We start from the raw sequence: 18,553 nt of genomic DNA on the forward strand, positions 1-18,553 counted from the left end.
CCAAGTGCTAACAGAATAAAAACACACCCCAACAATTATTAAGTGTTTTTATTCCGACATCTATATACACATACTTATTACCATAGTTGGCTGCAATAGATCGATCTATATCTATATCGATGGATCCATATTACCAACTATATACATATGTACATAAAAATAGCATAACGCACATACAAAAATATCACACTCCGTATTTAAATACCGCGTCCCACACATACATTCCGCTCATAACCACATATGTACATTTAACAATAAAAATCTGCGATTCCGAGCAGTTTACGCGTTCCAACAATAACTTTGGTCGCCACAATACGTGATATTATCTCCAATTCCGTAACAAATTATCCTCCACCCAGGTACAGCGCATTTCCGATTTCGCATTTTTTTCGTGCCAATTGTCGAATTGTATGTCCGAGGGAAATTAGAGGTGACAAAATTTAAGAAAAACTATCGGTATCACGAGCACCAAATTTAAGACAAGAAATAAATTGAAGCTGCCGAATTATCTAAAAATACATAGTCCTACGTTTGTTCCGCCTCCACTAACAGAATTATTTTTTTTATTGCATATTCGTTCCGATAGTCTCCGCCACACCAGTAGCAGTTAATTTCTTGGCTCCGATCCTCGTGCTCTTGTATCCTATCGGCCCTACCACCTCCACGGCATAACAAGGGGATCAAGAAATCGACCAATTCCGTCCACAATCCATCCGCACTAGATAAGGAAGATTAGTAGCCCACTGCAAAGGTCCGTCAAAAGGGTAAACGGAGGAAAGCCGCACTAACAATATTTTTTTTTTCAAATATTGCCACAGCCAGTGTGACCGTTCCTCTCATCGGCGTGTATTAATTTGATCCACTCATTGTTTGGGAACCTCGATCCAGAGCGGCCACAAATAATTAGAGTTGGTATTAAAAATTTTTGTCCAACATTGCGCGAGGCCCTTTCCTTTCCATTCCTCCAGCAGTGGGTTCTTTTTGTGTGTTGAAGGGATTTAGTGCCTTCTCGTGTGGTGCCCAGCCCAGCCTTAGTTTTTTTCTGTTCTTTCGCCAATCCGCGGATTCCGCATCCGACTTCGCATACAACCTCTGCGTGTGTGAGTAGTATGCCAACGGGTAACATGGACAGCAAAGGGCTTTTGGCTGCGACCTCTCCACGTCGGCTACGCACCGCTTCCGCCTCAGGAACTACCCCCACTCAAAAGATCAAGTCGCCAGTCACTCCCAGAGCAGCCAGTAGCAGCCCAGCTGCAAGGACCAAGTCGGTTCTCTTCCCGTCTCCCGTCACTCTCAAGGTGCCAGCTCGGATCCAAGACGATCCAACCAGCTCTTTCGGTAATAGTCCCGTCAGCTCGAGACCTTCCATCACAATGGCTCAACCCGCCACCACTACTGCACGAGCAAAATTAGCCGCCGCCATTGGCCGGCTGTCTCATTTGGAAGCGCGCATCACTTCCGCTCCATCCGCATCTCTTTCCGAGGTTCGCCGAGGACAAATTCTGAGTATGTGGGCGGATGTCGAGGCGGAATATAAAGCTTGCTCCGCAGTGATGGTTGACGAGGACCCAAGGGTCCAAGAAGACATCCGAGAGAAGTACGGCGAGTGCTATGGGGTATTTGAGCAGTGCCTCGCTGACCTCAATGCTCAGCTGGCCCAAACAGCAGTCCATCCGTCTGCACCGCAAACCTACCAGGGCGGCTGCCGACTGCCCTCCTGCGACATCGAGGTCTTCGCAGGAGATTACGTCCGTTGGCCTACTTTTCGATATTTATTTACTGCAATTTACATAAATAATTCTAGGCTGTCTCCGGTAGAGAAGTTGTACCATCTCACCGCGAAAACAAGTGGCGATCCGAAGGCCATAGTCGAGAAGTCCCCGCTCACAAACGATGTTTTCGAGTCGGCATGGTCGGCCCTCCGAAACCGTTATGAAAATAATCGGCTCCTGGTGACCAACCAGATAAATATTTTGCTCTTTTTGCCTCGCGTCGAGTCCGAGACCAGTCGAGCTTTGAAAGAGCTTCAAAGCACGATGCAAGGGGTCCTCACCGCCCTTGCTCACTCCAAGGTCTGCACCGACAACTGGGATAGCCTCCTCGTTACTATTTGTGCTTCCAAGTTGCCGAAGTTGACCCGGCCTTTGTGGGAAGCCCGTGTCACAGACAAGAAGGAGGTGCCTCCATGCACGGAAATCGACGCCTTCCTCACTCAGCGCTATTTGACGCTAGAGGCCATGGAGAGCGACCACTTCCAAAGGCAATCCGACCCCACCATCGTCCAATCCGCAGCCTTCCGGAAGCAACTCCAATCCGTTCCGGTCTCATGGTAGTCCCGTGCCAAGGAAGTTTCACTCCTTACAGACACAAGTGAGTCCGAAGAGAAGAACGTGTGATCTCTGTTCCAAAGAGAACCATTCGATCCGACTGTGTCCGCACTTCTTACAAATGACCGTGGATGCACGAGCCAGCTGCATTTAAAAAAGGCAGCTGTGCTTGAACTGTTTCGCTAGAGGTCATCAGCTCCGGGAATGCCAAAGCGCCCACAGTTGCTTCACTTGTGGAGCCCGCCACCACACGCTCCTGCATCGGGGGACTCCAGCTCCCAGCGAGCTGACTTCCACAACAGCGGAGGATCCCGCTTCTTCCGTCGCTCCGCCCAACGTTCAGAACTATTTTGCTTCGGGAACAAGAGCGGTGCTTCTCGGTACGGCAATAATCAACATCTGCCACCGGGGGACAAATTTCCGTGCCCGCGCTCTGATCGACTCGGGCTCCGAGGCGACGTTCCTTACGGAACGTCTCTTTAACATCACCCAGTTGCCATTCCGCCTTATTCAGGCCCAGGTTTCAGGCCTAAATCAGACTGTTGCAGCTCAATCCAAAAAGCTCTGTGATTTGTCCATTCGCTCCCTGATTACGCCGAGCGTACAGTTAAACGCCACGGCCCACGTGCTGCCAGACATAGCCGGCAATCTCCCTTCATATCCGATCCCGCAGAGCGCGTTGCGAGACTTGCCGAACCTGCCTTTAGCAGACCCTAAATTTTATGAGAGCTCACAGATAGACGTTCTGATCGGAGCCGACATCCTTCCGTCCATACTGTTAAGCGGCTCACAGACCGACATCTGTGGTTCCCTCCTCGGACAGCAAACCATCTTTGGGTGGGTGCTTACCGGTCCAGTGCCAAGTGCTGTTCCAGACCAGATTGCATCTTTCTCCACCCAAATTTCCCACGTCCGCGATGCTCCATTGGACAAACTTCTTACAAAGTTTTGGGAGGTGGAGGATCTACCTATCAAGGTAGCAGGAGAGTCGGACTCCTATTGCGAAAGAAATTTTCTTCGAACCACGTCAAGAACGTCAAGCGGAAAGTACGTGGTAACACTGCCGTTTCGTGACCCCGATCATTGTGGGTCTGGCCTGGGGCATTCAAGGTCTATTGCCCTAGCTCAGTTTCTCCGAAATGAGAATCGGCTAAAGAGAAACGTTTCATTTCGAGAACAGTATAACTATGTGATCCAGGAATATTTAGATCTCGATCATATGACAGAGGTTCCGTCCACTAACGAGTCCGCCAATTATTATCTCCCGCACCATGCGGTAATCAAGCCGGAGAGCACTACCACGAAAGTCCGCGTGGTATTCAACGCGTCCAGTCCTTCTGCGAACGGCACGAGCTTGAATGATCTTCTTCATGCGGGTCCGGTCCTCCAATCCGATTTAACCCTCCAAATCCTGAAGTGGCGCTATTTCCGATACGTCTTCAACGCCGACATTACAAAGATGTATCGCCAAATTTGGGTACATCCATCGTGCACGCCCTTCCAGCGAATATTATTTCGAAACCAGGAGGGTGAGATTCGGGACTATGAGCTGAAAACCGTGACCTTTGGTGTCAATTGCGCTCCGTTTCTAGCCATCCGGGTACTGCAACAGCTTGCCGACGATATCCAGTCGCGATTTCCAAAGGCAAGCCACATTGTACGGCATTTCATGTACGTCGACGACTTCCTAGCCGGGGCAGACTCCATCAAGGAGGCTTCTGGAAATCGATGCCGAGAGCACGGCAAAGACCCTCGGAGTTCGCTGGAAGGCGGCGTCAGACGAGTTCTTCTTTGTTCCTCCCGTGTTCACGCTTGAGTTATCCTACACCAAGCGAGAAGTTCTTTCCCAAATTGCGAAGCTGTTTGACCCCGCGAGTGGCTAGCCCCATTCATCGTCCGGTCCAAGATTTTTATGCAGGAGATCTGGTTGCAAGTTTTGGGATGGGACGAACCTCTTCCAAGTTCGTTGTACCAACGCTGGCTAGACTTTCTGCAAAGGTACTACATCACTACCCGAGATCAAGATTCCAAGATGGGTATGTTACCAGCCATCGGTAAAGATCGAACATCACGGTTTCTGCGATGCCTCCGAAAAGGCGTACGGTGCAGCGCTCTACGTGCGCGTCGAGTGTGACCAGCATATCACGGTGCATCTACTGTCGGCGAAAACACGAGTCGCTCCCGTGAAAACCGTTTCGCTTCCTCGACTAGAGCTGTGCGGTGCAGTGCTCCTTTCCGAAATGGCGACGGCTATCCTGCCAAGCATGCCGACGGTAAGTCATCAATGCTACTACTGGACCGATTCTACTATTGTACTGGCCTGGTTGAGCAAGCCCGCTTGCCATTGGACTACCTTTGTGGCCAATCGAGTGACGAAAATAGCTCAGACTACCGAAACCAGTCATTGGGCTCATGTTCGTTCCGAACATAACCCCGCTGACTTAGCCAGTCGAGGCGTAGCTTTACCAGAACTGGTGGGTAGCCAACTCTGGTGGCATGGACCAGCGTGGTTGCGATCTCCACGTGATCAATGGCCAGCCCAAGCCGCCGAAACTCCAGTTCAAACCCTAGAGCAGCGGGCCGTGAAGGTCCATCTCGTTTCCAGCCCACCCGAAGATTTCCTGGAGCGATTCTCCCAGCTTGAGAAGGCTCTTCGAGTGCGTGCATATGTTCTACGTTTTATTCAGTGTTGCCGGAAAGCAACACTCGCATGTAGGGACCACCTCACTAGTGGGGAAATTAACGAAGCGGAGCGAACTCTTATCCTAGAGGCTCAGCGCCGGGACTTCCCCCAAGAATCTCACTGCCTGAGTGGTAAACGTCCCGTGCCAAGTTCAAGCTCTATTTTGAATCTAAACCCCTTTCTAGACCGACAGGGGATCATGAGAGCATGTGGCCGGATCACAGCTTCACAAGATCTGAAGTATGATGAGCGCCATCCACTCATCCTGTCCTGTAGTTGCCGCCTGTCTCGCCTGCTCGCTCACTTCACGCACAGGATGACTCTCCATGGTGGCAGTCAACTGATGACGCGCCTCATTCACTGCAAATATTGGATCCCGAGAATCCGGAACCTGATGAAGGGCGTGGTGAATCCACAAGAAGAAACTACAGACCCAACTGATGGGTGATCTCCCGACAGACCGAACTTCTTTCTCCAGACCGTTTACCCATACCGGTATTGACTATGCAGGTCCTTTCGACATAAGGAACTATACCGGGAGAGCGTGCCTGATCACCAAGGGTTATGTGTGCGTATTTGTATGTTTTTCCACGAAGGCCATTCACTTGGAGGCCACCTCCAACCTGACCACCGAGAAGTTTCTAGCAGCTTTCGCTCGGTGGCAATCGGTGGCAGCATTTGAAGGCCCTCAACCAGCAGTTCTGCCAGAATTGCAAGGATGAGTACCTCAAGGAACTCCACAAGCGCAACAAGTGGCAGACGGATATGCCAAATCTTCAGATCGGCGATATGATTATCGTGAAAGAAGATAACCTGCCTTCTAACGACTGGCGACTCGGAAGAGTACAGTCCGTGTATCCCGGCGCCGATAACAGGGTTCGGGTGGTAGACATTATTACTGCCCGCAGTGTGCTCAAACGCCCGGTCGCAAAAGTCGTTCTCCTTCCAGGGGAACTCCCTCGTCCCGTACAACAATACAACAAGGCGTCCCGTACAACAAGGCGTCCTGTGCCTAGCCCGTTTAATAATGCCTCTCCTTGTCTACTATTCCATCCAAGTTCTTTTCGCCTCCAAAACGCCCTCGTTTGTTCGTCCAACAGTACTTAGAGAAGTGCCTGTCACCTGTTCCTAGCACGTTACTAATGCTTCTCCGATTCTTCTTTTCCAAACCAGTTCATTTTGCATCCAGATCCTGATGGCTCCAAAACCCCGTGTCAAGCACACCTCAGGGAGCAGACGCTCCCGAATACAAGCTTCCTACCGCTGCCGAGTCTGCTCCGGAAGCCATCCACTACGGGACTGCCGTAGCTTTCTCAAGCTGAGCGTGGCGAAGAGGCTCCGAGCCGTGCTGGTGAACAAATACTGCCGGAACTGCCTGGCTCATCAGCACTCTGGCAAGGATTGCCGAAGTGGTGGCCGGTGCAAGGTGTGCCACAAGGACCATCACACGCTGCTCCACATGCGACCGTCCCAGCGTCCAGCCCGCTCGGAATCGCCAGCTCCGTCTCCAGCTCCGGTGTCCCGAGCCGATCGCCGCCCCCGTTCTCCGGAAAGACGCCCCAAGACGGGGAATCCGGGCTGTGGGAACCACCAACATCCACCCTCCTACAAAACAGGAACGAACGAAATAAGAGAAGGAACGTTGTGAGTCGCTTCTGTGGACGCGACTCTACTTTTATACCTGTACTATGTAAGCTTATAATTTATGTAAAATGTTTTTAAATATTTTACATTTTACATTTACATATTTTTTGCTACATCTGTCCTCTGGTAGATATGGTCATTTTCTACGATACTGAGATTTTTGTTTTCTCGTATCTTCGAAATAGGGGATGCCACAGATTTTCGTACTTTGTGAAGGCGTAAGGGAGCGTGTGATATCACATGAGTCAGGAAACAAAATTTGGTTGCTCTAGCTTTAATAGTCTCAGAGAACTAGGCGTCAAGCAAAACGGACAGACAGACATGGCTATATTGATTCGGCGGTTGATCCTGATCGGAAACGTTTTCTTCTCTGCGTTGCACACATCCACTTTTACCACAAATCGAATAAACCCCTTAACTCTTCAAGTAAGATTATAAAAATGTAGCTCTATTATTTTAGAAGTATGACTTTTATTCCGCTAGATTCGCTGTTTTTTCCAGTGTGTGGAATGCGGTACGTAGCTGGGACCCGATCTGCCATTGGAAGTCGCCCGTTTTAGCCCGGATGAGCGCAGTGTACACCTACCCATCCCCAATACACGTTGTTGACAATTTGAGGGCCTTGGCCAGCTTGTCCATGAAGCCGACTGGTGTGCATGGGTCGATGAGCGCGCTGTCTCGAACCCGAATCTAGGACTTCCAGCGCCGTCGCACAGTGGAACCTTCGGCCATTTCAGCTTGCTAAATTAATAACTTCCGAACGAATCAAGATATCTTCATGAAATAAATTTTTTTTGAAAGAAACAACTTTCAAAAATAAGTCTGCAAGTAGCACTCTTGTCTAGAAACTTGTCAATAAATAGTCAAAGTTGAACTTTGTTGCCAGTGCATAATTTCCTATATAAAATGATCAATAGATATATTTTTTGCCGATAAGAAATTTTTTAATTTTCAATTTTACAATATAATAATTTAATTGGATTTTAATATAATAAAAATAAAATTACTTTTTTTTATTTCATATTTTGGTTCATCATTTTTGTTCTCATTACAGCGGCAGCGCTGTTCTGGCTGTTTTTTGTGTGAGGTTGCGACACAAATCGGTCTATACGCAAAGAAAATTCAAAGAAAATAATAAAAATAAAACGCGATATCAAATTTGAAAAATGAAAAGATATTTTGAAAAATAAAATTTGAAGATACGATAAAACTAAAAACGCAATATCGTAGAGAATGACCATATCTGTCAGATTTCCGTTCTCAGTTGCTTCCCCCAACTCCTCCAGCGATGCTGCCGCTACTCATTCTTTTTTCGCTCGCACACTCTGCACTGTGCAAATCTCGACCTTTGCGGAGATGTAGAATCTACATTGTTTATGTATAATCTACTTTTGAGATGTGTAATCGACATTGTAGATGTAGACGAAGATAACAAATTTAGCAAAAAAAATGTAAAACATAAAATATTTTAAAACTGCATAAATCATAAGTTCACTAATTTATATACAGACTGAGCACGTGTATAAGAGTAGAGTGGCGTCCACAGAAGCGGCTCACACGTTCCTTCTCGTTTTTATTAAAAAAATTTTCCAATGAATACCCCTAAAAATAGATACTAAAACAATAACCATACATGCCATAGTTTACTTTTAATTTGACCTGAAAGAATAAGTATGTGCATACAAATTGAGCAAATGCTGCTAATTGAAAAAGTGGTCAACCTTAAATGCTCATATCTCCGAAACTAAAAGCCCGATTTCCTTCAAGTATCCATTTTTGAAATCCATGGAAAATTCTCTATTCGTGTATTCAAATAACACTACTCAACACGATTTTTCCTCAAGGAACAAAACCAACTTTTTATTAAAGATTTGGGGCTTAGAAATGGTTTGATGATATTTTTTTTTTTTTCTATGGCAGAACTTTTTTTTGCAGAATTTTTTAAATCTGGTATTTTTTTTTTTAGCTTTTTTCAGAGGTAGCGATAGTTTTTTTCACATAACTTTAGTATCTTACGTCTGGTTGTAACTTTGCTATTTTGAAAAGATAATTAAAACAGCTAGAAGTTAAGCCCAAACACTTTGTGATTACAGCTTACCGTCTGGGAAATATAAAGCATTGAAATGCAAAAATGATGATTTTTGTGCGGTATTTTTTACGAAATTTTGACTTTGAAAACTCAGGATAAGTCGAAAAAAATTATATCTTGTGTCCTTGTGCGTTAATTTGGCGTCGTTTAAGGTATCGCTCATTAAAATCTATGGAGAGACTTTGGAGCTAAAATTCGTTAACCAAACCTAAAATATGGAAAAAATGCACAAAAAATACCTTTTTGAAGGCGGCGGGCCCAACTGCCAATTGGGAACAAAGCAAACGAAAAAGGGTTGTACATTTGGTACCTGTTCGCGTTCCTTTGGTATGAAAAGTTGTTGACAGTTACTTTTTTCGTTATCAGAGGTAGGATACCTATTCAGGTCAAATATTTCCTTTATATTCTCACAAGTGCAGGTCCACAAAAATTGGATCTCGTCGCGTCTACCTATTCATAGTCATGGATATATAACTCTGTGCCTATAATGTCTGTGCCTTAGTGTAGTTTTGACTTCCCTCAGAATACGATCGTGTGTTTACCAAAACATCTTGCAATTAATTAAAATCAATTGTCATGGATACCTCTGGCCGATCATTTGCATGTGCTTTCCAAGCAGACTCATTTTGCTACATATGTGGTAAGTACATGATGATCAACGAAATAAAAATCGCTTTTACCGAAACTCTCCAAAAACAGTATGAAGAAAACTTTAAAATCAAACCCGAAAGTTTTGTTGAAGAGTGGGCACCAAGCTGTATATGTCAAATGTGTAGATTGAATTTAACAGCATATGATTACGACGAAAAGTAAGTAACTCTAATCCACAAAACTATTAACTTTTCCCAAAATTCTAAACATTATTTTTTTCTTACAATTTTTTTTAGAAAACAATTTAACTTTGGTAGTCCAATGATGTGGAAAAAAACAGATATTCACGGCGCCGAATGTTTCTTTTGTTCAGTAAAGAAAACTGGAATTGGGAAACACTTGAAAATAGTTTACCCGAAACAATCTGGCTTCGGCTTTACCCTTCCTGCTCCTTCCGAGGAAATACCCGCCCTAAAACGCCAAAAAGGAGAGGTATCTTCCTCGTCGAATGGAACAACGGATTCAAGCAATAACTATTCAGGAGAATGGAAATTTTGCAATCCTATTTCACAGGAACAATTGAACGATTTGGTGAGGATCCTGGATCTTCCTAAAAATAAATCCGAGCTGCTTGGATCTTTTTTAAAGGATGCACGTTTATTGAAGGAAGGTGTCAAAATAACTCATTTCCGGACGCGTCATTTGGTTCACGCACAATTTTATATGACGAAGGATGACATGTGCGTTTGCCACGACATTTTCGGACTCTTCAAGCAACTTGGTGAAGCGTACGACCCAAAAGATTGGAGGTTATTTGTTGACAGCAGTAAGGAAAGTTTAAAGGCTGTTTTGCTACATAATGGAAACCAAAAGCCGTCTGTTCTTATCGCCCATGCTGTTAATATGAAGGAAACATATCAAACAATGGCTAAGTTGTTTGTTAACATAAAATATAAAGAACACCAGTGAAGGTCGCGTGTGACTTGAAGGTTGTAGCCATGTTAACGGGATTGCAAGGTGGTTACACAAAACACTGCTGCTTCCTGTGCCTATGGGATAGTAGAGCTAGAGAACAGCATTATTCAACAAAACTCTGGCCAAAACGGGAGGAACATACTTTGGAAAATTACAATGTAAAGAATGCAGCTCTCGTGAAGTTTGAAGACGTTATTTTACCACCATTACACATTAAGCTGGGACTAATGAAAAATTTTTTTAAAGCACTGGATAAGGAAGGTGAATCGACGAGTTACCTAAAAACTGTTTTTCCACGTCTGTCGCTGGCAAAAGTGAAAGAAGGAGTATTTGATGGCCCCCAAATTCGAAAACTACTAAAAGATGATGGATTTGAAAATATTTTATCTACGAATGAAAAAGCAGCTTGGAACTCATTCCGAATGGTAGTAGCAAATTTTCTTGGCAACAGCAAGAGTGATGATTACGTTAATATCGTTCAAGACCTAATTGAGAATTATGAAAAAATTGGAGCCAACATGTCACTAAAAATCCATTTCCTACACTCCCACTTGGACTTTTTTCCGACAAACCTAGGGGACGTTAGTGATGAACACGGAGAGAGATTTCACCAACAATTAAAGGCTATGGAACAACGTTATCAAGGTGTTTGGAATGAAAACATGATGGGCGACTATGTGTGGACTCTCATAAGGGAATCTGATTGGAGTGACAAAGGAAGACAGCCAGAAAACTTAAATTATTTTATGAACAGTAACAAGCAGTAAAAAATAAAAAGTTTGTATATCCTTAGAATTGACTAAAAAGTCTAAAAATTACTGATTGTTGTATGGGTTAGGGAATGAAATTCTATATCTCAGGTATTTCTACTTTGGTTTCATTGAAATATGAATAGGTAGAAGCGACAAACGTCTAATTTGTGTAAAAATAAAGGTCAACATTTGACCTGAACAGGTACCCATACCTCAGATTGGGCACAACGAAAGAAAGATCCAATTTTTGTGGACCTGCACTTGTGAGAATATAAAGGAAATATTTGACCTGAATAGGTATCCTACCTCTGATAACGAAAAAAGTAACTGTCAACAACTTTTCATACCAAAGGAACGCGAACAGGTACCAAATGTACAACCCTTTTTCGTTTGCTTTGTTCCCAATTGGCAGTTGGGCCCGCCGCCTTCAAAAAGGTATTTTTTGTGCATTTTTTCCATATTTTAGGTTTGGTTAACGAATTTTAGCTCCAAAGTCTCTCCATAGATTTTAATGAGCGATACCTTAAACGACGCCAAATTAACGCACCTATACACTATCCTGAGTTTTCAAAGTCAAAATTTCGTAAAAAATACCGCACAAAAATCATCATTTTTGCATTTCAATGCTTTATATTTCCCAGACGGTAAGCTGTAATCACAAAGTGTTTGGGCTTAACTTCTAGCTGTTTTAATTATCTTTTCAAAATAGCAAAGTTCTTTACAACCAGACGTAAGATACTAAAGTTATGTGAAAAAAACTATCGCTACCTCTGAAAAAAGCTAAAAAAAAAAATAGCAGACTTCAAAAATTCTTCAAAAAAAAGTTCTGCCATAGAAAAAAAACCATAATTCTTTAAAAAATTTTAAATCCCCATATCTATCAGAAAAAGTCGGTTTGGATCCTTGAGGAAAAAAAAAGTTCGATTTTGTCGAGTAGTGTAATCCAAAGCGCTCACTCAGAGAAAAACTTTTGCCACCTCTTCTCGGTTTTCGATTCGATCTTCGATTTTGTAGGAGGAAGGACACGGGTTAGGCGAGCGGTCTGGGCGACAAGTCGAGGGCAGGTGAAGTAGTGTGTAGTGATTTCTATGGCACATCTTACACCGATCGCCGCTGCGACAGTCCATGCCGGAGTGTTTGTGAGCCATGCCGTTCGAACAGTATTTATTAAACAAGAAGGAAGGACTCGGCAACGGTAGGAATTATAACCTAGGAACCGTCTAATCGTTCTTTCGTTTTTAGCTTATAGCTAGGCAGAGCCCGGTTTTCACTTTCACAAAAAACGTGTGATTTACTTTTCAAAATGAAACGTTAGGCGCTTCCGCGTTTTATAGACTTTTGTTTTATACAACAAAACGAATCTTAATTCCAACGGGATTAAAATATATGAAAAATTCACTATTTGTTGTGGCCCTGACCAATTTTTTTTTTTTGAGGTTTGTAGTGTCCCATTTTACCCTTTCAGTTAAGTGAATCAAATAAACATCGAACAATTTAGGTGCATTTGGTAGGGAAATACTTTTCATACTGCCCTCGTAAGCATATCACGAAGAGATTGGTGGAATGCGGGAGACCAAGAAGTAGGGTTGGGAAAACATCGATAGTGGCCACCATCGATGTTTTCCACAATCGATGGTGGAAAAGCTCGATTGTATCGATAGTATCGGAAAATTTTAAACCTCATTAAACAAAGCCAAAATTTGTGAAAACAAATAACGTATTATTATTTCATACGGTCTTATGTATAAAGTAAAATAAAGAGATCCATTTCAAAAGGTTAAATAACTTAAAAATATTTTATATATCAATATTTTTGTTTAAAAACAGCAGTTTGTCCACATTGGATGTTTTTAGTAATGTCCTTTTTGCGGAAACTATATCCGCCGCTTTGCTGAACATTGGTTCAGACGCTGTGGAAGTTGCGGGAATAAACAGACAGTGCCTCGCTATTTGTTGAAGGCCAACGGTTTCATCTGTACAATTCTGCAATAATAAATTGTTTTGTTTTAAAATTACTAATTTTAATCTTTTTAATTGTTGAATTTAATTGTATTTACCTTCCAAAATTCAAGAGGGTCCTGATTTAGATGGCTCTGCTCCATGTAGGTTTTAAGAGCTTTGATAGAATCTACCCTTTTCGAACCAGCTTTGGCAGCGTGTTTGGCTTTTAGAAAACTGAAAAGTAGATCGTTAATGGACGTTTCACATTCTTCTGGAGCATCTGGTGAAATTGGCAGTTTTTCGGGAGATTGACTTTTCAAAGAAGCAAGCTCATTTTCAATTAAAATGACTGCATTTTGTGTTATATTATTAGACCGGAATCCATCCATCTTTTTTAAACCGTGGGTCTAAAATCGTTGCTATTTTGGTCACTGATCGGTTTTCATAGTGGGAATGTCTTGAATTTATTTTTTCCAATAGAAAACTGCATACTTATTTACCTTCTTTAGTTTTTAGTGCTTTTGTTGATTCGAGTAATTCTGTATTTAGCCCGCATATGATTGGAATTATCAGGTATATTGTTACCTCTTGTGCAAAACATTTTGTGGTGGCACTATCAAAATATCCCAGTAGCACTAGCAGATCTTTCAAAATAGAAAATTCATCCGCCGTAAGCATTTTTGGAGCCATTTCACCAACTTGACTCAGTGAAGCATTCTGCCGGTCGATACTATCGATGGTGAACCGAAACAATCGATAGTTGTGAATCGAAAGCTAGAGGTACGTTATACCACTGTGGAAAAATAGGGTTCTTACGAAAATTTTTTATCCAGGAAAAAGGGGTACTGGGAAATCGCAATACACCCAAGTCGGTACGACCACCAGACTACGATAGCACCGAAAACTGGACAACTGAGTGGTTGCTGTCCACTTTCCCGCTGCGGATAGAGTCGATACTGACTCGCCGACGTTGGGCTAGCCCAACTTCTCTAGCGAAATTTCAAGTTCATGTTCACTCTTATCAGTATCATATAAAAAGCTTTTCGTTGCTGCCCTAAGGCACAGCTGTTTATACCTTCATATTCTTGTCTCGTTTACTATTGTCTTTACTATTGGACACATTCGTAAAGTAACTGAAGATTGTGGAAACTAAGCAATATGAGTTTGGAATAATATAATTCTCTTTATATATATGTGAATGTAACCTGATCAACTTCTTAATTACACAGCGTATATACCTGAAGCCATCAAAGTCATCTTGGGCCCAACGATACATCGATGAGTAATTTACAACTACTGTGAGTACAAATAGTGGCTGAAACCACAATGTAGATATGCCAATGCAGGCGTAGATCTGGTACGATATATATATATATATATATATATATATATATACTGATTTGAAGTGTATGTTCCCCTCTAAGGATCAAGTAATTATTTTGAAGAAGAAATTAAGCTGTAATTTGTTTGTATGTAATCTATGTATGTATGTATGTATGTATCTATATATTCCATTATTATTATTCTTCTCTTACTCAATTAAAATTACAACTTATTCATGAATATTCATTATTCTCCGTCAGTCGAGTACTTATGCTTATCCCTCGCAAGATGCAGTAGAATATGTAGAATCTTTGAATTGGGACAACGCAAAAAGGTATATGCGTTAGTCATGGTCGGGAGGGTAAAGACTAGGGACGATTAGCACCACTGTTCCCTTATCAGACGAAAGAAGAAGTATATCTCTTCTACCAGCTTCCTAAATGCGTATCGGCGCAGATTTGTAATCAAGTTTTTTTATTGTTATTAACGTATAGATACCGTGTATGATTCTCGAAGCGCATTATATTGATTTGTGTCAGTAAAACTGTGTAGCTAGGGGAAAAAGAACCCCGACCAATCCGACGAGCTGGACCCGAGCACAGCAAGAATGCGCGCCTTCGAACCTAGCTTCCTATTAGCATGGAGTCAGAAATACCATCTATGGCAATGGCTAGGTCAGAGGCTATATAGTAGAGTTGGGTTGCTCATGAGTGAGTGAACAAAAATGAGCTGTTCACTTCACTGAGTGAACTGAACATGTTCACTCAATTTTTGTTCAGTTGTTCACTTGTTCAGTTGCTCACTCAGTTGTTCACTTGTTCAGTTGTTCACTCACTTGTTCAGTTGTTCACTCACTTGTTCAGTTGTTCCCTGTTGACTCACTTGTTCAGTTGTTCCCTGTTCACTCACTTGTTCAGTTGTTCCCTGTTCAAGATTACTCTGCGATACACAAGACAAAATTACTTTTAGCCATATGACATTAGACTTAGACAATTTTGCTGCGTAGAGAGGGATAGCACTAGAGACAAAATGCAACATTATTGTTCGTAGCAGTCTCTAGAAACGTCTAATGGCTTTTAGTAGAACAACTAAGGCACTACTTGACACACAATGATGTTTTCCAGCAGAACACAGACACCAAGCCAGCATAATTGTATCCGCAAAGTAAAATTTTCGATAAATTCTGCCGCAGCGCTTCTCCCAGCTCAACTGGACAGCCAGCTTGACGCATATAGGAATAGGAATCAAGCAATCCCTTTTGTCAAATTTTTAATGAAGTAATATTGGTAACTGAGTTAATTGCAAGCACTCCGTGTAATCATAGATTCCATAAATTTTGTATAGTTGAAACAATCACGGCTTCACCAGCATGTCCGATATGTGCGGCAGGCTGCCTTCTTTCGCAACTACGTTATGGTAACAATACGCTGGCGGCGGAACTGGGAGACGAAGTCGGAGGAACTGAGACAGGAATTGGAGAAACCCTAGCTACAAACGAGGGAACACATTCTTTGAAAAGAACGGGAGGTCATTTTAAAAAGAGAGGCAGAGGTAGGCCCATCAATCCACAAGGAGGCGTGACAACTAGATCAAGATCGCGACAAGTAGAGCATGGTCGGTCTGAACAGGAAGAACATATTTCGGAAAAATCAAGACGATATAGTGTAAGGTATATTCAGAATGCCTTAAGTGTACAACAAGAAAACATGTTAGATGATATGGTTGAAATTTGGAATAGGAACATCGAGGAGACAATTCAGAGACAGCTGGCGTCCCTCAATCTAAGCAATGCCAACCAATCTGTGGGGAACTGTGAGTCTGGCCATAGGCAATCTGGCTTACGCACTTCTTTGACAGAAAATAGCTCCAATAACAATAGTAGCCGAAGCAGGTCAAATGCACAGATAGCACCAGCAAAAGCGGCTAGCATAATTCAAAACTGGCGGATAAAGTTTGATGGTTCGAGAAATTTCATGAGAATGGAAGAATTTATCTATCGGATACGGTCGTTAACTGAACAAAACTTAAATAATGATTACCAGCTTCTTTGTGACCACCTATATCTCTTGTTTGCTAATAAGGCCAGCGATTGGTTTTGGAAATTCCACCGTAACAATACCAATTTTTCTTGGGAAACCTTTTGTGTTGAATTTCGAAAATGATTTGAAGAGGTTGAGACTGATCTTGACATATGGGAAAAGATAAGGAAGCGAAGACAAGGTGAAAAGGAATCTTTTGATGATTACACTAGTCAACACGATTTTTCCTCAAGGAACAAAACGAACTTTTTCTTAAAGATTTGGGGCTTAGAAATGGTTTGATGATATTTTTTGTTTTTTCTATGGCAGAACTTTTTTTTGAAGAATTTTTGAAAACTGGTATTTTTTTTAAAGCTTTTTTCAGAGCTAGCGCTTGTTTTTTTCACATAGCTCTAGTATCTTACGTCTGGTTGTAAAGAACTTTGCTATTTTAAAAAGATAATATTTTAGGTTTAGTTAACGAATTTTAGCTCCAAAGTTTCTCCATAGATTTTAAGGAGCGATACCTTAAACGACGCCAAATTAACGCACCTATACACAAAAAAATAGAGGACACAAGATATAATTTTTTTTCGACTTTTCCTGAGTTTTTAAAATCAAAATTTCGTAAAAAATACCGCTCAAAAATCATCATTTTTGCATTTCAATGCTTTATATTTCCCAGACGGTAAGCTGTAATCACAAAGTGTTTGGGCTTAACTTATAGCTGTTTTAATTATCTTTTCAAAATAGCAAAGTTCTTTACAACCAGACGTAAGATACTAGAGCTATGTGAAAAAAACAAGCGCTACCTCTGAAAAAAGCTAAAAAAAAAATACCAGTTTTCAAAAATTCTTCAAAAAAAGTACTGCCATAGAAAAAAAACCATAATTCTTTAAAAAATTTTAAATCCCCATATCTATCAGAAAAAGTCGGTTTGGATCCTTGTGGAAAAAAAAGTTCGATTTTGTCGAGTAGTGTAATTACCATAAGCTTCGCGAGTGATTGTTTGCAGAAAATATAATTGCTAAGATCAATCAGAATCCAAAAAGGTCTACAAAACGATTAAGGCAGTATTGGAAATCCATTCGCTCTGAAAGGAAAACGCTGGTAGCAGCTATTTTTAGTGAAATCGATAATAGACTGTACACAGAAATATGCATTGAAGGGAACCAGTATACCGCCCTCTTGGATTCTGGAGCCACTTTAAGTTGTGTTGGAGGCAAGGCAGCACTGAAGTTACTGGCATTAAATAAAAACAAAAAGTGCTCCGGCAACATTCGAACTGATAATTACACTAGTCAACACGATTTTTCCTCAAGGAACAAAACCAACTTTTTATTAAAGATTTGGGGCTTAGAAATGGTTTGATGATAATTTTTTTTTTTATGGCAGAACTTTTTTTTGAAGAATTTTTTAAATCTGGTATTTTTAAGCTTTTTCAGAGGTAGCGATAGTTTTTTTCACATAACTTTAGATTTGTCTGGTTGTAAGAACTTTGCTATTTTGAAGAGATAATTAAAACAGCTAAAGTTAAGCCCAAACACTTTGTGATTACAGCTTACCGTCTGGAAATATAAAGCATTGAAATGCAAAAATGATGATTTTTGTGCGGTATTTTTACGAAATTTTGACTTTAAAAACTCAGAAAAGTCGAAAAAAAATTATACTTGTGTCTTCTATTTTTTTGTGTATAGGTGCATTAATTTGGCGTCGTTTAAGGTATCGCTCATTAAATCTATGGAGAGACTTTGGAGTTAAAATTCGTTAACCAAACCTAAAATATGAAAAAAATGAACAAAAAATACCTTTTGGAAGGTTCGAGCCCAACTGCCCATTGGGAACAAAGGAACGCGATCAGGTACCAAATGTACAACCCTTGTTCGTTTGCTTTGTTCCCAATTGGCAGTTTGGCCCGCGATACCTTAAACGACGCCAAATTAACGCACCTATACACAAAAAAAATAGAGGACACAAGATATAATTTTTTTTCGACTTTTCCTGAGTTTTTAAAATCAAAATTTCGTAACAAATACCGCACAAAAATCATCATTTTTGCATTTCAATGCTTTTTATTTCCCAGACGGTAAGCTGAAATCACAAAGTATTTGGGCTTAACTTCTAGCTGTTTTAATTATCTTTTCAAAATAGCAAAGTTCTTTACAACCAGACGAAAGATACTAAAGTTATGTGAAAAAAACTATCGCTAC

General features: G+C 41.7%; 2 protein-coding genes across 2 annotated transcripts; one reads left to right on the top strand and one right to left on the bottom strand.

Moving 5' to 3' along the window:
* Window positions 1-1,124: 1,124 nt before the first annotated feature.
* LOC111075664 lies at window positions 1,125-7,580 on the top strand. Its single transcript, XM_041595356.1, has 5 exons — window positions 1,125-1,748; window positions 1,965-2,329; window positions 2,487-6,700; window positions 6,840-7,080; window positions 7,156-7,580. The coding sequence occupies exons 1-3, from the start codon at window positions 1,125-1,127 to the stop codon at window positions 4,141-4,143; spliced, it is 2,646 nt and encodes an 881-aa protein (XP_041451290.1). The 3' UTR covers window positions 4,144-6,700; window positions 6,840-7,080; window positions 7,156-7,580.
* Window positions 7,581-12,858: 5,278 nt separating this feature from the next.
* LOC121404939 lies at window positions 12,859-14,140 on the bottom strand. Its single transcript, XM_041595357.1, has 2 exons — window positions 13,119-14,140; window positions 12,859-13,044 (listed from the first exon to the last, which is right to left on the bottom strand). The coding sequence occupies exons 1-2, from the start codon at window positions 13,389-13,391 to the stop codon at window positions 12,859-12,861; spliced, it is 459 nt and encodes a 152-aa protein (XP_041451291.1). The 5' UTR covers window positions 13,392-14,140.
* Between the last annotated feature and the right edge of the window lie 4,413 nt (window positions 14,141-18,553).

The sequence above is a fragment of the Drosophila obscura genome, unplaced genomic scaffold (assembly GCF_018151105.1).
Source record: "Drosophila obscura isolate BZ-5 IFL unplaced genomic scaffold, ASM1815110v1 contig_58, whole genome shotgun sequence".
In the NCBI taxonomy this organism is placed as follows: domain Eukaryota; kingdom Metazoa; phylum Arthropoda; class Insecta; order Diptera; family Drosophilidae; genus Drosophila; species Drosophila obscura.